Raw genomic sequence first — 20,261 nt, 5'->3', positions numbered from 1 at the left:
TCAGATTTAATCTTGTTTATTCCTTTCTTTTGTGTCTTTAATTTTGCTTTTCTTTTTTCACTGTTCTAATATACTGAACAGATGGATATATAAATCTATGTCCTCAAATTAAAGTGTTGCACATACTTCCGAGGTCATCGTAAAGGATAGACTTTTATATAGGGCTCGATAGTTTTTAGAGGTTTTAGGTGCTTGTGCTCTGCCCACCAGTTTCTAATTGTTCAGGGTTTGTGATAATTCTGCTCAGCTACTTTTGAATTTAGAAATGAAAGAAATTTTGTGTGTGTGTGTGTGTGTGTGTGTGTGTCTTTTTGCCATTTCTTGGGCCGCTCCCGGGGCATATGGAGGTTCCCAGGCTAGGGGTCCAATGGAAGCTGTAGCCACCCGCCTACACCAGAGCCACAACAACGCGGGATCGTAGCCGCGTCTGTGACCTACACCACAGCTCACAGCCGGATCCTTAACCCACTGAGCAAGGCCAGGGATGGAACCCACAACCTCATGGTTCCTAGTCGGATTCCTTAACCACTGAGCCACGACGGGAACTCCAGAAATGAAAGATATTTTTTAAAGAAATACTTTAAATATTTTAGCAAATATGCCGTTTTTGTTTATCATCGAGTTTTTCAGTAACATATTATTTGTATGATTAATGCAATTACCTTTTTTTGTCCAGAAGATGGTTTTTTTCTCCCTAGTTTTTTTTTTTAAAAAAATCCTAGTGTAAACTACTATCATCTTTATCAAAAAGCAATAATTCTAAAAAAATACACATTTCTGAAATTCATATGACCTTTTACTGATTGCTAACATAATTTGGAATTTAGCAAGAGAACAAAACTTTCTTAGAGAGTGGATTTGGAGAGTGGGACTAGGAGAATGAGCTTGTCATTAAGTGGCTGAAAATGAATTTCTCCTTAGAAGTTACTGTTCCCATCAATTTATTTTGATCTTTGGAAAAGGACATTTGTCACTAGTATTTTGGGTTCATTTTTCGAGTGTTGCCATCTGTCTAGCATTCACTATGTTTTAGCATTGATATTACAAGAATAAAATAAAAAAGGAACGAACTGAATAGAAGGTAGGTTCTGTTTGCCATGATAACACATGACCTGTAAGTGAAGACATTGCTTATTATTATGAGGTACATCATATGTGTTTTGAACTTACATGGATTATTAACATATACCATTACTTTATGGATTTGTCATAGTCAGAAATAGCATACTTGGTTCAGGTAGGCCTCTCCTGTCTAGTTTTTCATTTTTGCTTCTAGTTCCTCTTGGGCAGATCCACACCAGTTTTCCTCTTTAAGGCCTGAAGTTAACCTATGAACTAATTACTTATGTAGTAGGCAAGGAATTTAAACATGTACAAATTACAGGTTCTTTCTGTAGGTTTTTAAAAAACATATTTATATTGACTTATAATAACGATTGTAATATAAATATAATATATATGTATATAATTTTTCTTTCGTTTTTTTTCTTTTTCTTTTTTTTCTTTTCTTTTTTTTTTTTTTTGTTAAAGGAATAAGTCCTCCTGTCAGTGGAGGATGGGATACTTCAACCTGGGGGTTAAAATCAAACACTGAACCTCAGAGTCAACCTGTAGCCTCTCCTAAAGCAATTACAAAGCCAGTTCGGAGAACTGTGGTAGATGAGTCTGAAAATTTCTTCAGTGCCTTTCTTTCTCCCAACGATGTCCAGACCATTCAGAAGAGTCCCGTGGTATCAAAACCACCAGCTAAATCACAGCGACCAGAAGAAGAAGTGAAAAGCACCTTACAGGAGTCCTTGGACATTGAACAGTCAAGAACAGCTGAAACAACTGAGTCAAAAGTAAAAGATTCTGCTCCATGTGTACAAGAGGAAACTCTGGCAGTAGGTACTCTGCCACCTACAGCTGAAGGCAAGCATGAAGAAACTGTTAATAAGGAATCTGATACAAAGGTGTCAACTGTGAGTTTGAAAGTATCTGAAAGTGTAATTAATGTAAAGACAACTAGGGAAAATGTTTCAAATGTATCTACACAGCCTCTCACAGCAGAAACAAAGGATTTGGCCTTGGAACCTAAGGAACAAAAACATGAAGACAGACAGAGCAATACACCTTCTCCTCCTGTTAGTACCTTCTCATCGGGTACTTCTACCACTAGTGATATTGAAGTTTTAGATCATGAAAGTGTAATAAGTGAGAGCTCAGCAAGTTCGAGACAAGAGACTACAGATGCAAAATCAAGTCTGCACTTGATGCAGACATCCTTTCAGCTTCTCTCAGCATCTGCTTGTCCTGAATATAATCGTTTAGATGATTTCCAAAAACTCACTGAGAGTGGCTGCTCATCTGATGCTTTTGAAAGAATAGACTCATTTAGTGTACAGTCATTAGATAGCCGTAGTGTAAGCGAAATCAATTCAGATGATGAACTGTCAGGCAAGGGATATGCTTTAGCACCTATTATACTTAATGCTTCAACTCCAAAGACTAAAATAGTTGAATCTGTTGAAGGAAAATCTGAAGAAGTAAAGGAAGCATTAATTATGCCCACTGAGGAAACAGAAATGGAAGAAAGTGGACGAAGTGCAACTCCTGTTAATTGTGAACAGCCAGATAGCTTGGTTTCTTCTACACCAATAAATGAAGGACATACTGTCTCAGACAAGGTTGCTGAGTTGTGTGAAGCTCCTGAAAGTCAGCCGGAAGCACTTTCTGAGAAGGAAGATGTATGCAAGGTAACTCCAGGAAGTGAAAGGAGATTTTTAAATATTTTTTTTCAGACATTAAATCACAAGTTTAATTTTTTTAATATAATGTTTATTTTTTATTATAACTGGTTTATTTTTAATATTCTGTGATGCCTAATGATTTATTTGAACTAGTTAATAAAGACGGGCATTTTGCCATTTAAGTGTGGTGTTAAGAACCTTTAAGTTGAAGAATTATTGATACTAAATTATTTGAAAATTCTCCAGGGCAACAGTGGTAGCACGAGTTGATATTTCACTTCATTTATTTAACTAAGCATAAAAAACTTTTCATCTTAGGCCTTTCTGTTGAGTCCATATCACCTTAAAATTCTCTTTTGTTATACTTATTAATTCTATTAATTTTTTATTTGGAAAGGACTCTTTTTTTTTTTCTTTCTTTCCTTCTTTTTTCTTTTTTTTAGGGCCGCATTCCTGGTACCTGGAGGTTCCCAAGCTAGGGGTGGAATCAGAGCTACAGCTGCTGGCCTATGCCACAGCCACAACAATGCGGGATCCGAGCTGTGTCTTTGACTTTCACTACAGCCACAGCAACACCAGATCCTTAACCCACTGAGCAAGGCCAGTGATCAAACCCGCAACTTCATGGTTCCTAATCGGATTCGTTTCCACTGTGACACTATGGGAACTCCTAAAAATTATTTTTACTTTTATTTACTTTTTAAATTGTCTTTTTGTTTATTTGTTTGTTTTTGCTTTTTAGGGCCATGACCACGGCATATGGAGGTTCCCAGGCTAGGGGTTGAATTGGAGCTACAGCTGCTGGCCTACACCACAGCCACAGCAACATCAGATCTGAGCTGCATCTGTGACCTACACCACGGCTCACGGCAATGCCGGCTCCTTAACCCACTGAATGAGGTCAGGGATCAAACCTGCAGCCTCATGGTTCCTAGTCAGTTTTGTTTCCACTGGGCCATGGCAGGAACTCCTTAATTGTCTTTTTTTTTTAGGGCCATGCCCGGGGCACATGGAAGTTCTCAACTAGGGGTCAAATCACAGCTACTGCTGCCAGCCTACACCACAGCTGCAGCAACGTGGCATCGAAGTCCCTTCTTCGACGTATACCACAGCTCATGGCAATGCCAGATCCTCAACTCACTGAGTGAGGCCAGGGATCAAACCTGCATCCTCATGAGTACTGGTTAGGTTCATTATTGCTGCACCACAATAGGAACTCCCGTAATTCTAATTTGTACTCTCCTACTCACTGTGTGAGTTCTTTTTGATCTGTGTCTACTGTGTTCCTAGTTTTGTGTTTAATTATTTTTGTGAGATAATGCTGTTTTATTTTATTATAGTGATTAGGTTATCTTTTTATAACTTTTCATGTAGAAATGGTCTTTTAAAGTTAAATGTGGACTTTGTGTATCTCCTTATCCAGACAGTTGAATTTCTGAATGAGAAACTGGATAAAAGGGAAGCTCAGTTATTATCTCTTAGTAAAGAAAAAGCACTTCTAGAAGAAGCTTATGATAATCTGAAAGAGTAAGTACTGTACACATGTGAGTATATTTACACATTTTGTGGTGGCCCATACACTTGGTTGTCATTTAAGATATTTTATAATTAAAGTATTTTATAATTTAATTTGTTTATTGAAAATTGAATAGCATTTCAGTTCTACCCTTAGACATTACTTTTCTCTTCAAATTATCTTACTCCGTTACTTTTGGCACTGAAGAAAGGTGTTTTGCAAGACCAAAAATCTTCTCCCCCTTTACTATTAATAATCTTTTAGTATTAGAGATTTAAAGTATGTTTTTTTTTAAAAAAACGATGAGATTACAGTTTAAAAAATACTGAATATTGGTTTGCTTTAAGGAAGTGATTACTAAAATGTGATATAATAGATTAAAAAATGAAAACTTCTATTTACCTTTTTCTTATTTTTACACATCAAATATTGGTGACATTTTCAATTTCTAATGGATTTTCTTTGAGGCATTTTAAAATAAATTAAGCAGGATAATTTTTCTCTTAATAGACTTAAAATTAGTTTATTTTAGTAAGGTGTATGTTGCAGAGAATGTTATTTTCCTTTTGAAAACTGAACTCATTAATGTTGGAATATATAAATAAGTATTTTCAGTCTCAGTATCATTTTAAATTTAGTGAAATGTTCAGAGTGAAAGAAGAAAGCAGCAGCATTTCTTCCTTGAAAGATGAGTTTACTCAAAGAATTGCAGAAGCAGAAAAGAAAGTTCAGCTAGCCTGCAAAGAGAGAGATGCTGCTAAAAAGGTAATGGAAGTTTAAAATAATGTTAATTAAACTTTACAGAAACATAGATTTTTAAGGAATGCATTAAATAATATTTTGGTATTGGGGAAAAATTAAGATTAAAACGATACGATATAGTATATTAATACTTAGATTTTAGGTTTTTCAGTACCTTTAGAATTACAGATTTTTGATTCTTAAAAAAAAACTAAGCAAATATTTGTATAATTTGTGTTTAAATCCTTTCAAGATATATAGCAAGGATCTTTAGAACAATTTTTGTAAATGATAATTCTGTCAAAATAACAAATCTAAATGTACTATATAATTTTTAATCATTATTCTCACTTGTTATTTTCCCTTCCATCACATCTATACACACATACACATGTATGTACACACCCTTTCCTGCCTGTCCCAATCCTTCAAGTCAAAGTAATTTTAAAATAAAAATTTCTAATGATTAGTGATACTGAATATAATCACTTATATTAATTATATTGATTTATTCCAATGTAGGAAATCTCAGTCTCAGCACTATTGACATTTTGGGCTGAATAATTTTATGTTGTTTGGAACTATCATGGACATTGTGGTTATTTACTAGCATCCTTGGCTCCCTACCTATAAGAATGCCAGTGTCACCCTCTCCTGCCTGTCCCAATCCCCTCCTCAGATATGGTAATTGAAAATGTTGTCAGACATTGCTAAATGTCCGCTTGGGAGCAAAATTGCTTCTGATTAGGAACCATTATTCTAATTCTTATAATTTGGAAGAGTTAGCTATTTCAGAAATTGGTAAGCAATTATAGTTAGTAATTATTGCTAATATCCCAACTATTAATAATAACATTTCTCAGTATTTGCCCTTCTGAGGTTGTTTTCCCCCTTCTTGACAAATGTTAATATTTATAATTTTTCTGTGTATACTCTTATCAAAAAGGTATACTTCTTTCTGCTTGCTTTAATTAGTATCATTTCAGATGCTAAAAATAACCTGAGATTATCTAACCAACTTACTTCTTGTTCTTGCTCTATTCCATCTGAATACAATAAAGAAAATAGATATTAAGTAATTTTGTCTTCTGTGATGCACTTTGCTTTTTAAGTCCTCAACTGAGGCATATGGATATTCACAGGCTAAGGGTTGAATTGGAGCTGCAGCTACTGGCCTACACCACAGCCAAAGCCATAGCCACAGCCACTTGGGATCTGAGCTGCATATGCGACCTACACCACAGCTCATGGCAATCTTGGATCCTTAACCCACTAAACAGGGACAGGGATTAAACCCGCATTCTCATGGGTCCTATTCAGGTTCATTTCCGCTGAGCCACAATGGGAACTCCTATTATGCACTTTGAATTGTGGATCTAAAGTAGATCTAAACCATTAATTACAGGTGGAAAAAACTTGGATCCTAGGTTTTAACACATTTTTTTGTGTACTGACATATGAACCCCTGCTTAGGTCCATAGGAAATTTAAAGCATATAATTACCTTAAGTGAAGAGTTTGCCTAGGATGTTGGAAGACAGATAAATGCCAACAAATATATGGTAGTAGGCAGAATGAAGTAAGTTATACATGGAGATGAATAAGCTCTTTGAAATAGTATCATAGAGGATGAGTTCTGATAAGAGGAATTGAAGGTTTCATGGAGATATGACATTCTCCCTGGACCTTGGTGGATGGAATTTTGACAGTTGGAAATGGAAAGAAATGTTGTGGCTGGTTTAGAGCATGGGCTTTAGGGATTCACAGAACTGAGTTCACATTATTATTCTACACTTTATAGCTCTGACCTTCTAAGTTCACTCAGGTTTTCTTAGTCTTAACTTTGTTATTTGTGTAGTTGAATAATACAGGTGCCTCCCTCATAGGGTTGTTGTAAGGATTAAATGATAATGGATACAAAGCATGGTTTAAATACCTAATAAATTTTAGTTGATTTTAGCTACTGTTTAGTTTCAGAGCATTGTAAAAACTAAATTTTAAATCATAGAACACTTTTCATATCTCTGTACTTACCATTGTAGTTTTGAAAGATTAAATGTCTTAACATGTTTCTGCTGAATCTCTGCTTTATTAAAGTAGATTGAAGCTTTTGAAATTATGTTTTTCCTCTCATTTCATAACATACCTCTATGTGTGGTGAGTTTCCAATGAGAAAAAGAAATACAGTTAAAAATGGAGACATACTATTTGAATGTTCCAAAAATAATGCTTAGCCTATAGAAAATGTGTGTAGAGATACTCAGAAAAGTCATTGAAAATTAAATTACTCTCATTTACATTTCCATGTTAAAACCTGTTTCTATCTGAATTCAAGTTTTCTGTGTCATTTTCAAAGCTGTTCACTTACTCTTAATTAACCAATGTAATAGAAAGTCAGGTTAATAGAACAAAAGTTACAGATGCTTGTAGAAAATGGGATCATTTGGATATGGAAAAAAAATTGAAAAATATGCCCAGAATGAGAGTAATTCTTTATGATAATCAATTCTTTCTTTTTTAATCAGGAAATCAAAAGTATGAAAGAAGAACTTGCTACTAGATTAAATAGTAGTGAAACATCAGACCTTTTGAAAGAGAAAGATGAGCAGATCCGAGGGTTAATGGAAGAAGGTGCGTAAAGTATTTAGTTAGTTATGAAAAATGTTGTGAGTATAGGAAAGATACTTGCCGTGTGACTAGCTGCTGCTTCATAATAAAAAAAAAAGTTTTGGAAACAAAAAAGTCTTGGACTTAAACCTCAGAAATCGTAGGTGACAATATATGGAAGAATGGGGCCCAGCAAGGTTGTAGAGGGGTAGAGATGTGTGTGTGTAGCCTTTTGTTTCTAGAGGGTAGAAAATAACTCCCTGAGAAATGGAATTTTGTGCTTCCCTAAGAAAGCATGTAACAGGTTTTAGAGCCCACATTTAAACCAAGGTATTTAAAGGTTATAATTCCAGAGTTTATGTAGTATCTGAATCTCTAGTTCAGGCACTGTATGATATCATTGTATTGTTCTGGTGTTTGTTAGTGAATTTTTTCTTATATTCATGTTTTAATTTTTCAGTTGTTAGGCACTTTGTATATGAAAAGATTTTAATTAGCAGGTTTATGGAAATTAAAGGTTTTTCATGAGAGAAAACATTCTAATTGAACATCGAATTAATTTCTCTCCATAATATCATAGGAAAGAGGGAAATTTTGGAAAAGATAGTTAAGTGAATTTTTCTTTTTCTATTTTAAAGTTTATTTAGTTAAAAGAATAATGCTTCCAGAGTTCATGTTGTGGCTTGGAAGGTTAAGGAACCAATGTTGTCTCTGTGAGCATGCAAATTCAATCCCTGGCCTCACTCTGTGAGTTAAGGATCAGGTATTGCTGCAACGTGCAGCATAGGTTGAAGATGCAGCTTAGATCCGGTGTTGTGGTGTAGGTCTTAGCTGCATCTCCAATTCTAGCCTCTAACCATATGCTGCAGGTATCGCTGTAAAAATAAAAATAAAAGTAAAAGTAAATAATGCTTGCTACTGGCGGAAAATGTTGAACTTATAGAAAGTATATGAAGAAAGGAAGAATAGATCATAATCCAATTTTATAAGGAACTGTTAATTTTTTCTAGTCCCTTAATACATTTTTAAACATAATTAAGATTATATATATAATTTGTAGTCTTCTTTACATTTCTCTATGCCATTAAATGCTTTGATACCATTATTAATGGCTGTACTAAAGTATATGTGGATTAACTATAATTTGTTTTATTCTAATGTTACACATTTATTTCTGAAACGTAATTGAAGTTCTAGAATTTTTGAGAACAATTGGAAACAAAATCCCTTTTGAAAAAGTTAGTTTTGGAGTTCCCTCCATGGCTCAGTGGTTAATGAACCTGACTAGGAACGATGAGGATGCAGGTTGGATCCCTGGCCTTGCTCAGTGGGTTAAGGATCCGGTGTTGCTGTGAGCTGTGGTGTAGGTCGTAGACATGGCTCAGATCCCACATTGCTGTAGCTGTGATGTAGGCTGGCAGGTGTAGCTTTGGTTTGACTCCTAGCCTGGGAACTTCCATGTGCCACAAGAGTGGCCCTAAAAAGTAAAAAAAAGAAGAAAAGGAAAAAAGTTAGTTTTATCCAATTTTCTTTTTCATTTATACAGCTAGCATTTACCAGTTAATGTATAAAATATTATGTTTGATACAGCAATTTTTTCTTTTGTCTTTTGTCTTTTGAGGGCCGCCCTGTGGCATATGGAGGTTCCCAGGCTAGGGGTCTAATTGGAGCTGTAGCCGTAGGCCTGTGCCACAGCCACAGCAATGCCAGATCTGAGATGCATCTGCGACCTACACCACAGCTCACTGCAATGCCAGATCCTTAACCCACTGATCGAGGCCAGGGATTGAACCCACAACCTCATGGTTCCTAGTCAGATCTGTTAACCACTGAACCACAACGGGAACTCCTGATACAGCAATTAATATGACACACTCCCTGTCCTTTAGGATCTTATAGTTTGATAAGAGGGAAATATAGGTACATAGATAATGAAAAAACAAACTAAGCCCCAACATAGAATGAAGGAAGAGTTGATAAAATGCATAATTATATTGAAGACATCCTACAGTCAGTTGCTGTCTTGTGTACAACATTAGAGAGCGAGGGGAAGCGTAAGTGCATGGTTTCATAATTTTCAAAAATTATTAAGAATATTAATATCAAATTTCTCTATATTGGAATTTAGTAATTTAATCAGGGTGTGCTGATTTCTTTTGCTTAATGAATTTCTTTATAGAAGAAATAGAATGATTGTATATGGGTATATTCACATACTGTTTCTATTTACCCCAGAATTTATTTTTAAACTCAGAGCTGAAAGTCTCAAAGCTGAAAGTGCACTAAAATGGGTAACTGATTACCTCATTACCTAGATTCATCAACTGTTAACGTCTAGCTATACCCCCTTCATATCTTTTTGCACATGCATATATTACCCTTTTGCCAAATCATTTGAAAATAGGTAATACATATTGTATACTTCTACTCCTAATTTCTTTTTTTTAACCCAGCTTTATTGAGGTATAATTGATGAATAAAGGTGTGTATGTTTAAGGTGTACAGTATGATTTTTTATATACTATACGTTGTGAAATGATTACCATAATCAAGTTGATTAATGCATTCCTCACTTCATGTGGTTACTGTTTTTGTGTGTGTGATGAAAACACTGAAGATCTACTCTTCTTAGCAAATTACAAGTGTATAATTCAGTATTAGTAATTTTAGTCACCATGCCATCTATTAGATCTCTTGAACTTAATCATCTTGCATAGTTGAAACTTCCTACCCCTTGACCATCTCCCCATTTCACCCTCTAGCCCTTGAGAACTGCCTTTCTGTTTTCTTTTTCTACAAATGCAACTTTTATTTATTTATTTATTTTTTTTTTGGCCACACCCATGGCATATAGAATTTCCCAGGCTGGGTATCAAGTCGAAGCATAGCTGCAACACTGCAGCTGCGGCAATGCTGGGTCCTTAATCCACTGTGCCAGGCCAGGGATCGAACCTCCACTGCCAGAGACAATGCTGGATCCTTAACCCACTGAGCTTCAGCAGGAACTCCTACAAATGCAACTATTTAATATTCCACATATAAGTGAGATCATGCTATATCTGTGTCTGGTTTACTTCTTCCTCTAGGTTCATCCATGTTTTCACAAATGGGCAAGACTTTTTTTTTTTTAAGCTAAATAAATATTTTATTTATATCTCTTTGTATATCTCTAATGATCTATCAATATCACATTTTCTTTATCCATTTATCTGTTGACAGAAACTTGGGTTGTTTCCATATCTGGGCTATCATAATTAAAGGTGGTGCAGATATCTCTTAGTGATACTGATTTCATTTCTTTTGGATATGTACTCAGGAGTGAGATTTCTGGATCATGTGGTAGCTATATTTTTAATTTTCTGAGGAATCTTCATACTGTTTTCTGTAGTGGCTGGACTGATTTACATGGCCACCACTTGTACACAGGGTTGTCTTTTCTTTATATCCTTTACAGTATTTATCTTTTGTCATTTTGATAATGGCTGTCCCAACAGGTGTGAAGTGACATCTCATTGTAGTTTTGATTTGCATTTCCCTGATGACTGGTGATGTTTAGCACCTTTTCATAAACCTGCAACCATTTGTATGTCTTTTTTTGAGAAATGTCTATTCATGCCTTTAGCCTGTTTTCAGAATTGGCTGATTAGGTTTTTTGCTGTTGAGTTCTGTGAGTTATATATGTTTTAGATATTAATCCCTTATGTATGGTTTGCAGATATTTTCTTCCATTCTGCAGATTGTCTCTTCAGTGTCTTGTTTCCTTTGCTTGTGTGGCAGTTTTTTAGTTTGATGCAATTTCACATGTCTTTTTTTGCTTTTGTATCCCTTGTTTTGGGATCATGTCCAAAAACTTATTCCCAAGACTAATGCCCGAAGCTTTTCCCCTATGTTTTCTTCTAGTAGTTTTACAGTTTCTTGTCTTATGTTTAATTCTTTAATCTATTTTGAGTTGTTTATTGTATTTGGATTGTGAGAGGGTACTATTTATTGATGAGACTATCCTTTTCCCAGTGTGTATTTTTGGCACACAAAATCCTTGTAAAAGTGTGGATTTTTTCTAGGCTCTCTACTTTGTTCCATTACTCTATGTGTCTGGTCTATATGCTAGTACCATACTTTTTTGATTACTATAGCTTTGTAATATGTTTTGAAATTAGAAAATATAATACCTGCGCCTTTTTTCTTGCTCAGAATTACTTTTTCTATTTGAGGTCTTTGTGGTTCCATATGAATCTTAGGGTAATTTTTTCTATGTTTGTGAAAAACGCCACTGGAATTTTGTTGGGAATTGCATTGAATCTGTAGTCCACTCCTTAGTTCTTCAGTTTTCATCTCCCAAGGGCAAGTACATTTTTCTTGACAAGCACATCATAATTACACCTAAGAAAATCAGCAGTAATTCAGAAGTGTATTCCAGCATATATTTCATCATTTACCTCAATTGTCTCTAAAAATGACTCTTTTTTTTTTGCTTTTTAGGGCTGCACCCACACAATATGGAGGTTCCCAGGCTAGGCATTGAATCAGAGCTACAGCTGCCAGCCTACCCCAGAGCCACAGGAACGCCAGATCTGAGCCACATATGCGGCCTACACCACAGCTCATGGCAATGCCAGATCCTTAACCCACTGAGTGAGGCCAGGAATGGAACCTGCAACCTCATGGTTCCTAGTTGGATTCGTTTCCACTGTGCCATGAATGCCTAAAAATGATTCTTTTATCTGGTTATTTGTTATGCCCCAGGATCCAATCAAAGTTTGTTCATTGCATTTGGTCATTTCATTTGTTTAGTCTTCCACCAATCTAGGATATCTTTTTCATGACATAACAGATTTTGTAAAGTCCACTTGCCTTATTGAATGCCCCATGTTCTGGAATTTGTTGCTTTCTTCAAGATTAAATTCAGATGAGATTTCTAGTAAGAATTATAATACATGATATTGTGCATCTTTCACTGTATCATATCACTGGACATATAATGTCAGGCTCTAGAAGAAGCGGAGATGCCAAAACCAAATGTTTGGTTAAAATGGTGATTTCCATATTTCTTTGTTGTGAAAGCACTTTATTTCCCTTTGTAATTCATTATATGTGGGAATGATTTTTTTAAGACTGTAATTATCCTGTCCCACACCATCCTTCTATCTAGTAATTTTAGCATTCATGGATGATTTCTGTCCAAATCAGTTTAACATTGAGTACTACAGCATTGTGATTTTAAAAATGTTCTATTATTTTATGTCATTGGTTTGATAAAACATTCTATTCACATTCTTAGAGAATCATTATTATTTGAATTTATGCCATTTTTGCCATTGCCAGGAGAAAAACTTTCAAAACAGCAGCTGCATAATTCTAACATCATTAAGAAATTAAGAGCTAAAGACAAAGAAAATGAAAATATTATTGCAAAGCTGAACAAAAAAGTTAAAGAGCTAGAAGAAGAGTTACAACACTTAAAACAGGTGAATATTAACCATTCCCTACATGTATATATTGTTATTACCTTCACTCTGAACAATTGACCATGATTTATAAAACATTTGAAATCGTTTATAAAGGTATATCATTTGGGAAGAATTTTTCAAGCAATTTAATAGGAAATACTAAGATCTTTCTTCATTATTGTAGCACTTGAAATTCCTGGAATACAATGATTTACCGTGATGTTTTTTCCGTTTTTATAATATAGGTCCTTGATGGCAAAGAAGAGGTTGAGAAGCAACACAGAGACAATATTAAGAAACTTAATTCTGTGGTAGAACGCCAAGAGAAGGATCTTGGCCGACTTCAATTAGACATGAATGAACTTGAAGAAAAGAACCGAAGTATTCAGGCTGCTCTTGACAGTGCATATAAGTAAGAAAATGAACAAATATGCAACTCATCAGTTATTAGAGCAGGTTGTTGAAGAAACACTGTTTCTATTATCTGATCATTTATAAACTTACCTATATATGAACTTAAAACTAGTTAAAGCAAGTTCAACAGAAAGTCCTTACTGTAGTTAGTGTTTATTGTGTGGTAAACTCCTTATTCTATAAATCTGAAGGAAACTTTGTTGTTGGTCATGTAGTTAACTGTATATTATTTTAAATAGAAAATTATCTGTTTAATTTTTTTAAGGGAACTTACTGATCTCCACAAAGCCAATGCTGCAAAGGATAGTGAAGCCCAGGAAGCTGCTCTGAGTCGTGAAATGAGAGCTAAAGAAGAACTTTCTGCAGCACTGGAGAAGGCCCAAGAAGAAGCCCGTCAGCAGCAAGAAACATTAGCAATTCAAGTAAGCCATGGATGATAAATTAGTCTTTAAAATCTTTGTTTGTGCTTCTGCAAAGTAAAGAATCCATTAGTTAGTTTGAATTAAACTTATGACTTGGCACATGTGTTGCATTTCCTTTATGATCCTATTGAGTTCTTTTCTAAAAGTACGGGATCGTGCCAAACTTAATCAATTGTGTTTTTTAAAAACTGTTGTTAAAGTGATGCTTACGTTATACCAGTATTGCTTATTTTTTTGTGTGAATTTCAGAGTTTTTTGAGAATATTATGAAAACTAAAGACCTTCTTAGCAGAGAAATGCACATGCAGATAAATGCTAAACATTATATATGATTTCAGGAGAATCTTTGTAACTCCTGACCTCATTCATAACATCTGTGAGAATCTATGGCCTTCAAATGAAGGAAGAAAACCAACATTTGTCAGGCTTTGTCTTATAAAATCATCAATTGATAGATATTTAGTTTATTTACACTTAAATTTTATTTGTGTATTTTTATTGAGTTATGTATAGTATTGTATAAGCTTTAGGTGTACAACAGTGATTCACAATTTTTAAAGGTTCTACTCCATTTCTAGTTATTAGAAAATATTGGCAAGGAGTTCTCTGGTGGGTTGGTGAGTTAAGGACCTGGCATTGTCACTACTGTGGTTCTGGTCACTGCTGTGGTGCAGGTTTGATCCCTAGCCCTGGAACTTCTCCATGTTGTGGGCTCAGCCAAAAAACAAACAAACAAACAAAAGCCTGGCTATATTCCCTTTGTTGTACAACATATCCTTTTTTAGGGTCATACTTGCATCATATGGAGGTTCCCAGGCTAGGGGTCAAATCGGAGCTGTAGCTGCTGGCCTACGTCACAGCCACAGCAATGTCAGATCCAGCCTCATCTGCTACCTATACCGCAGCTCATGGAAATGCCAGATCCTTAACCCCACTGAACAAGGCCAGGGATCAAACCTGTGTCCTCATGGATACTAGTCAGATTTGTTTCTGCTGAGCCACAGTGAGAACTCCTACAACATATACTTGTAGCTTATTTATTTATTTTATAAATGGTAGTTTATATCTCTTAATCCTCTCCCCCATCTTGCCCCTTCCACCTTCTCTCTCTCCAGTGATAATCACTAGTTTGTTCTCTAAATCTGTCAGTCTTATTCTTTTTTGTTATATTCACTAGTGTGTTTTATTTTTCTAGATTCCCCATATAACAGATATGATACAATATTTGTCTTTCTCTGACTTATTTCACTAATCATAGTACCCTTTATCCGTGTTGCTGCACATGGCAAAATTCAGCTCTTTTCTGTGGCTGAATAACATTCTAGTGTATATGTATATCAATCTTCTTTATCCATTCCTCTGTTGATGGACACATAGGTTCTTCCATATCTTGGTTATTGTAAATAATACAGCTATGAACATTTGGGTGCATGTGTTTTTTTTCAAATTTCCTTTGGATATATACCTAAGAGTCTTTATACTTTTTGATCATTATGAATAATGCTGCTCTAAACATTGATTTACAAGTTTCTGTGTAAATTCTTTTATATATACACCTTTGGATCATATGGTAATCCTATGTTTAACCTTTTCAGGAAGTACCAAATTTTCCCTAGTGGCTGCACCATCTCACATTCCCACCAGCAATATATAAGGGTTTCAGTTTCTCTACATTCTTGCCAATATATTTTTTTTTCATTTTAGCCCTTTAAGAGATGTAAAATGGTATCTGATTGTGATGTTGATTTATATTTTCTTAGTGTTTAATGATGTTGAACATCTTTTTATCTGCTTATTGGCCATTTATGTATCTTTGGAGAAATTTATTGAAATATTTAAATCCTTTGCCCATTTTTAGATTATCTTTTTATTGTTTATTTGGAAGAGTTCTTTATATATTTTGCTTATTAGACCCTTGTCAAATGTAGGAATTGCAAATATTTTCTCCCACTCTATAGGTTCTCTTTCACTTTTTTCATAGTGCTGTTTGATACAAAATTAAAGTTTTTTAATTTTAATGAAGTCTGACTTAGCTATTTTTTTCTTTTGTTGCTATTCCTTTGGGCATTGTATTTAAGAAACTGTTAGCTGGAGTTCCCATCGTGGCACAGCCGAAAACGAATCCGACTAGGAATCATGAGGTTGCGGGTTGGATCCCTGCCCTTGCTCAATGGGTTAAGGATCTGGCGTTGCCGTGAGCTGTGGTGTAGGTTGCAGACACTGCTCAGATCTGGCATTGCTGTGGCTGTGGTGTAGGCTAGCGGCTACAGTTCCGATTCCACCCCTAGCCTGGGAACCTCCATATGCTGCTAGTGTGGCCCTAAAAAGACAAAAGGCAAAAAGAAAAAAGAAAAGAAAAGAGAAGAAATGGTTACCTAATTCACTATCATGCAGGTCTTCTTTCTTTCTAAGAGTTTTATAGTCTTAGTTCTCATATTTAGGTCTTTTGCATGTAAACATTAAGTTGTACCAGCACTGTTTGTTGAAAAGACTATTCATTCTTTATTGACCTCAATACACTTTTGTATTAATTTCACATGAATATATAAATATTTACATGATTCCAAAGTGAGAGCTATATTACAAAATATACTAAGCCAATATTTGCTTCTAACTGAGGCCCTCTCCATTCCCTTTATTTGCCTATATACAACCACTTTATTAGTGTTTGGTTCATTTTGACAGTGTTTCTATTTGGAAATGCAAGAAAATATACATATCTACTTTTATTTATATACTCCCAGGTATATATACACACATGCACTTATACACATATTTATTTGTAGTGCTCTCATCCTTCCTACATAAAATATAGTTTACTATTTATACTGTTTTACAGCTTGTTTTATATACTTAATAAAATATGGTGATCATTGTATGGTAGAACATAGAGCATTTTAAAAAGTTCCTTTAAAAAAAAATTCCTTTTTATGGTTCTTATTGATGGATATTTGGTTGTTTCCAATACTTTGCTCTTGCAAATCACACCATGGTCCATTTGCCCCTTGTATCTTCCATTCCCATACTAGATAGATAGATAAAACATTAATATTTTAAATTAAAAATACAGTAGAATAATAATAAAGAAAAACTGAGGGAATGGGAGTGTATGGGACTACCATTCAAAAAGGCATCACCTTTTACAAGTACTCTCAGTTTTATGTATCACCTTCTTGTTCTTATCTCCATGTACATTTTTTTTTTTTTTTTTTTTTTGGCTGTGCCTGTGGCATGTGAAAGTTCCTGGGCCAGGAACCCTAGCCACAGCAGCAACCCGAGCTACTGCAGTGATGATGCTAGATCCTTAACCAGCTGTGCCACAAGGGAACTCCTTCATGTACGTATTTTTTATACTTGATATCATACAGATAACTTTATAGTTTTTCATTTAAGATTCATTTGTACGTTTCTACATATTTGTATGTGTATTTTAATTTTTATTGGGTATATCCATGTTGTATTAACATTTGCAAAAATAGATTATTACTGCTCATGGATGTTTACAATATTTCTTGTTTTGTTTGTATTTGCTAGTCTAGCTAACAGTGTAGAGAACATCTTTGTTTGTTTATAGATCTGCTTCCATAGAGTAAATTCTCAGGACTAGGATTATCAGGTGAAAGAATGTAAAAAGTTTGATGATTATTCTTTCAACCTGTTGCCATAATGCTTTCCAAAAAGGCAATAGCAATTTACAACATGTGCAGCTGCATGTAAATATAGCAGCAAGTTTTTATAGCTAATATATCTCCTATCACATTCTGCCTTACACTGCAAACAGATGCATTGTCTTTCCTCCTGTATTGTGTTCCAGAAGTTGGGCCTTGGATAAATTTATATGCTTTTTGTATGTAAGTGTGTGTACCTAATAGTACTTTCCTAAGTACATAATTGAATACATATGGTTTTGGGATTGACTAATGAGTGAGATGCGTGGTAATCATACATAGAAGCTAATTGTGTGGTATAGAGTGTTATACATGAATGCTAAGTCAACACAAAATGTGCAGTTAGCAGGAAGTTATAGACAATATCCTGATATTTGTTGTTGATAGTGTGTTGGTTCTCCTCATACAGGTGGGTGACCTTAGGCTGGCATTGCAACGTGCGGAACAAGCAGCTGCCAGAAAAGAGGATTATTTGCGCCATGAGATCAGTGAACTCCAGCAGGTATTGTGAGAGTTTTCTTAAACGCAAGTCTGAGATGTATTTTTCTAGGAATAAAAAAATGACTCAGTGGGGGTAATGTTCTTAGAGTTGAGAAGATTACTACCGTACTTATTTTCTGTATTTTTGTGGCTTTTGTGAATAAAATCAGAATGGGCAGCTTAAAAATGTATAAGAAAAGCCCAAATTTGGCTTTCTAGGAAATAATTTTATCATGATAGATGTATTATATATTCAGTATCGTTCTTTCATTTGTAATGGCTAATTTATTATTATCAGTCTTTGATTACTGTGGGGCAGATAAGCAATATCCAGTTTCCATGCCACTACTCTGTTAGTTTCAGTCCATGAACATATATAGGAGATGGGAGAGAAAGTGCAACTCTGAATGATCTTTCTGTTTTTATAAATACTTTGAAATATTTGGATGAGGAGGCAACTACTGGGAGGTTTGAATGATACTCTTTATTACTTTAATGTAATCAAAGGCTGTCTTTATTGTAGAAATGCTTTGTAAAGAAGCACTTATTTAGTTACTTTGTTATGTAGCTTAACTGTAACTTAAGGATTGGATAGTTAGAAAATAATTTAATAAAAAACAAATAGTTCTGTCTTGGAGAAATTTTTTTTTTTGTAGACATCTCTATAAGGTTTGCTAGCATTTTTAGTGTTTTTATCATTGTCAGTAGTAATAACTTAAGAATGTCATGATTCAGAGACTCCAGGAAGCAGAGAATCGAAACCAAGAACTGAGTCAAAGTGTTTCATCAACAACAAGACCATTGCTTCGACAGATAGAAAATTTGCAAGCAACACTAGGGTCCCAGACGTCGTCATGGGAGAAGTTAGAGAAGAATCTTTCTGATAGACTTGGTAATTGCTTTAGTTCTTAAGCTTAATGCAGAAGCCCTTCCATCTTCTTTGTAGAATTAGGGTAATGGTATAAAATTGAAATTCACTTGATCTCATGGTTTATCTTGTGTCTAACTTGTAGATTTTTATCTCTTCTCCTCTTTTACAGTTATTTTCTAATATCTTAATTGACTCTTTCAAACCATTCCTTACATGATGTGTCAGGAACTGTCCAAAATACTTCCATGTCATTCTTTTGTTTATTTTCACAAATTGTTACACTCAGTTGTTTTCTTGTCCATTCCTAAATCTGACCTCTTTCTAGCTTGTCCACAGTAGCATAGGAAGTAGAGTCAGATATGATTCTAGACAGTGGTGGAATTCCAAGAACAGAGATTCTAAGTTGGATCAAGATCAAATTCTAGCAAACAGTACTATGGAACCATAAGATTCCATATTCTCCTTTACAGGAACACCCTAGGTTGCCCTTTTGTGCTATTAATAAACAGAAAATTATTCTTTCAATATGCTTATTCAAGCACAGACAGGTAGTATAAGTATATATTAGATATCCCTGAAGCTAGCAAATAGTGAAAAAATTCCTATGTTCATTCTCTTCCTAAAATTAGCTCTAATTTGAGAGACATTATGGTGTGATAAAAAGCAGACCTGAACAAGTGTCAGGAGACTTGGACCTAGGGTTTTAATGTTTAGTTTTGAATCATCCAGCCAGACAGTATGGAGCAAGCCACTTACCTTCTCTGGACTATTCCTTGTCAGTCATGAAGGGTGAACTAGATTAGTGGCTTTCAAACAGTATTCAGAAGATCCTTTGGATGTCTTAGGGCTAGCTTCATGGGGAGAGGAAAGCTCAATAAGTAAGGTGCTGGGCTCTCTCCAGGCTGCTTTGATGAAATGAAAGTAATGCCTCCTTTTGTCTATCTTTTTTTTTTTTTTTGTCCACATCCACATCCTGGGCCAGGGATTGATCTGCCACAGCTGTAACTAGAGCTATAGCAGTGATAACACCAGATCCTTGACAACACCAGATCCTTAACCCAATGGGCCATGAGGGAATTCCTGTCTATATATATTTTTTTGTAGGTCTGTGTAACACTTCGTCTATAAATAGATTCATCTGCTTAAAAAAAAAAATCACTGAACAGAGGAACCTTCAAATATTGTTTAATTTCTAGGTATAAATTTTAGGTCTGGAGTTTCTTGGTGGCTCAGCAGATTAAGGGTCCAGCATTGTCCCTGCTGTAGCTCAGGTCACTGCTGTGGCATGGGTTTGATCCCTGCCATAGAAACCTCTGCATGCCATGAGTGTGGCCAGGAAAAAGAAAAAAAAAAAAAGGTCTATTGTT

At 35.0% G+C, this 20,261-nt stretch overlaps 1 protein-coding gene across 1 annotated transcript in view; it reads left to right on the top strand.

The window, feature by feature from the left end:
• The window catches only part of TMF1 (TATA element modulatory factor 1), a 35,347-nt gene that overhangs the window by 1,590 nt on the left and 13,496 nt on the right, over nt 1-20,261 (top strand). The window contains exons 2-10 of the mRNA XM_021069200.1: nt 1,531-2,735; nt 4,153-4,256; nt 4,884-5,010; nt 7,511-7,616; nt 12,915-13,057; nt 13,285-13,451; nt 13,719-13,875; nt 17,953-18,045; nt 18,759-18,915. Coding sequence (XP_020924859.1) covers nt 1,531-2,735; nt 4,153-4,256; nt 4,884-5,010; nt 7,511-7,616; nt 12,915-13,057; nt 13,285-13,451; nt 13,719-13,875; nt 17,953-18,045; nt 18,759-18,915 — 2,259 coding nt within the window. The remainder of the gene's footprint in view (nt 1-1,530; nt 2,736-4,152; nt 4,257-4,883; nt 5,011-7,510; nt 7,617-12,914; nt 13,058-13,284; nt 13,452-13,718; nt 13,876-17,952; nt 18,046-18,758; nt 18,916-20,261) is intronic.

Source organism: Sus scrofa, chromosome 13, assembly GCF_000003025.6.
Source record: "Sus scrofa isolate TJ Tabasco breed Duroc chromosome 13, Sscrofa11.1, whole genome shotgun sequence".
Lineage (NCBI taxonomy): Eukaryota > Metazoa > Chordata > Mammalia > Artiodactyla > Suidae > Sus > Sus scrofa.
The sequence above is the reverse complement of the archived record's forward strand: the minus strand, read 5'-3'. Positions and strand labels throughout refer to the sequence as shown.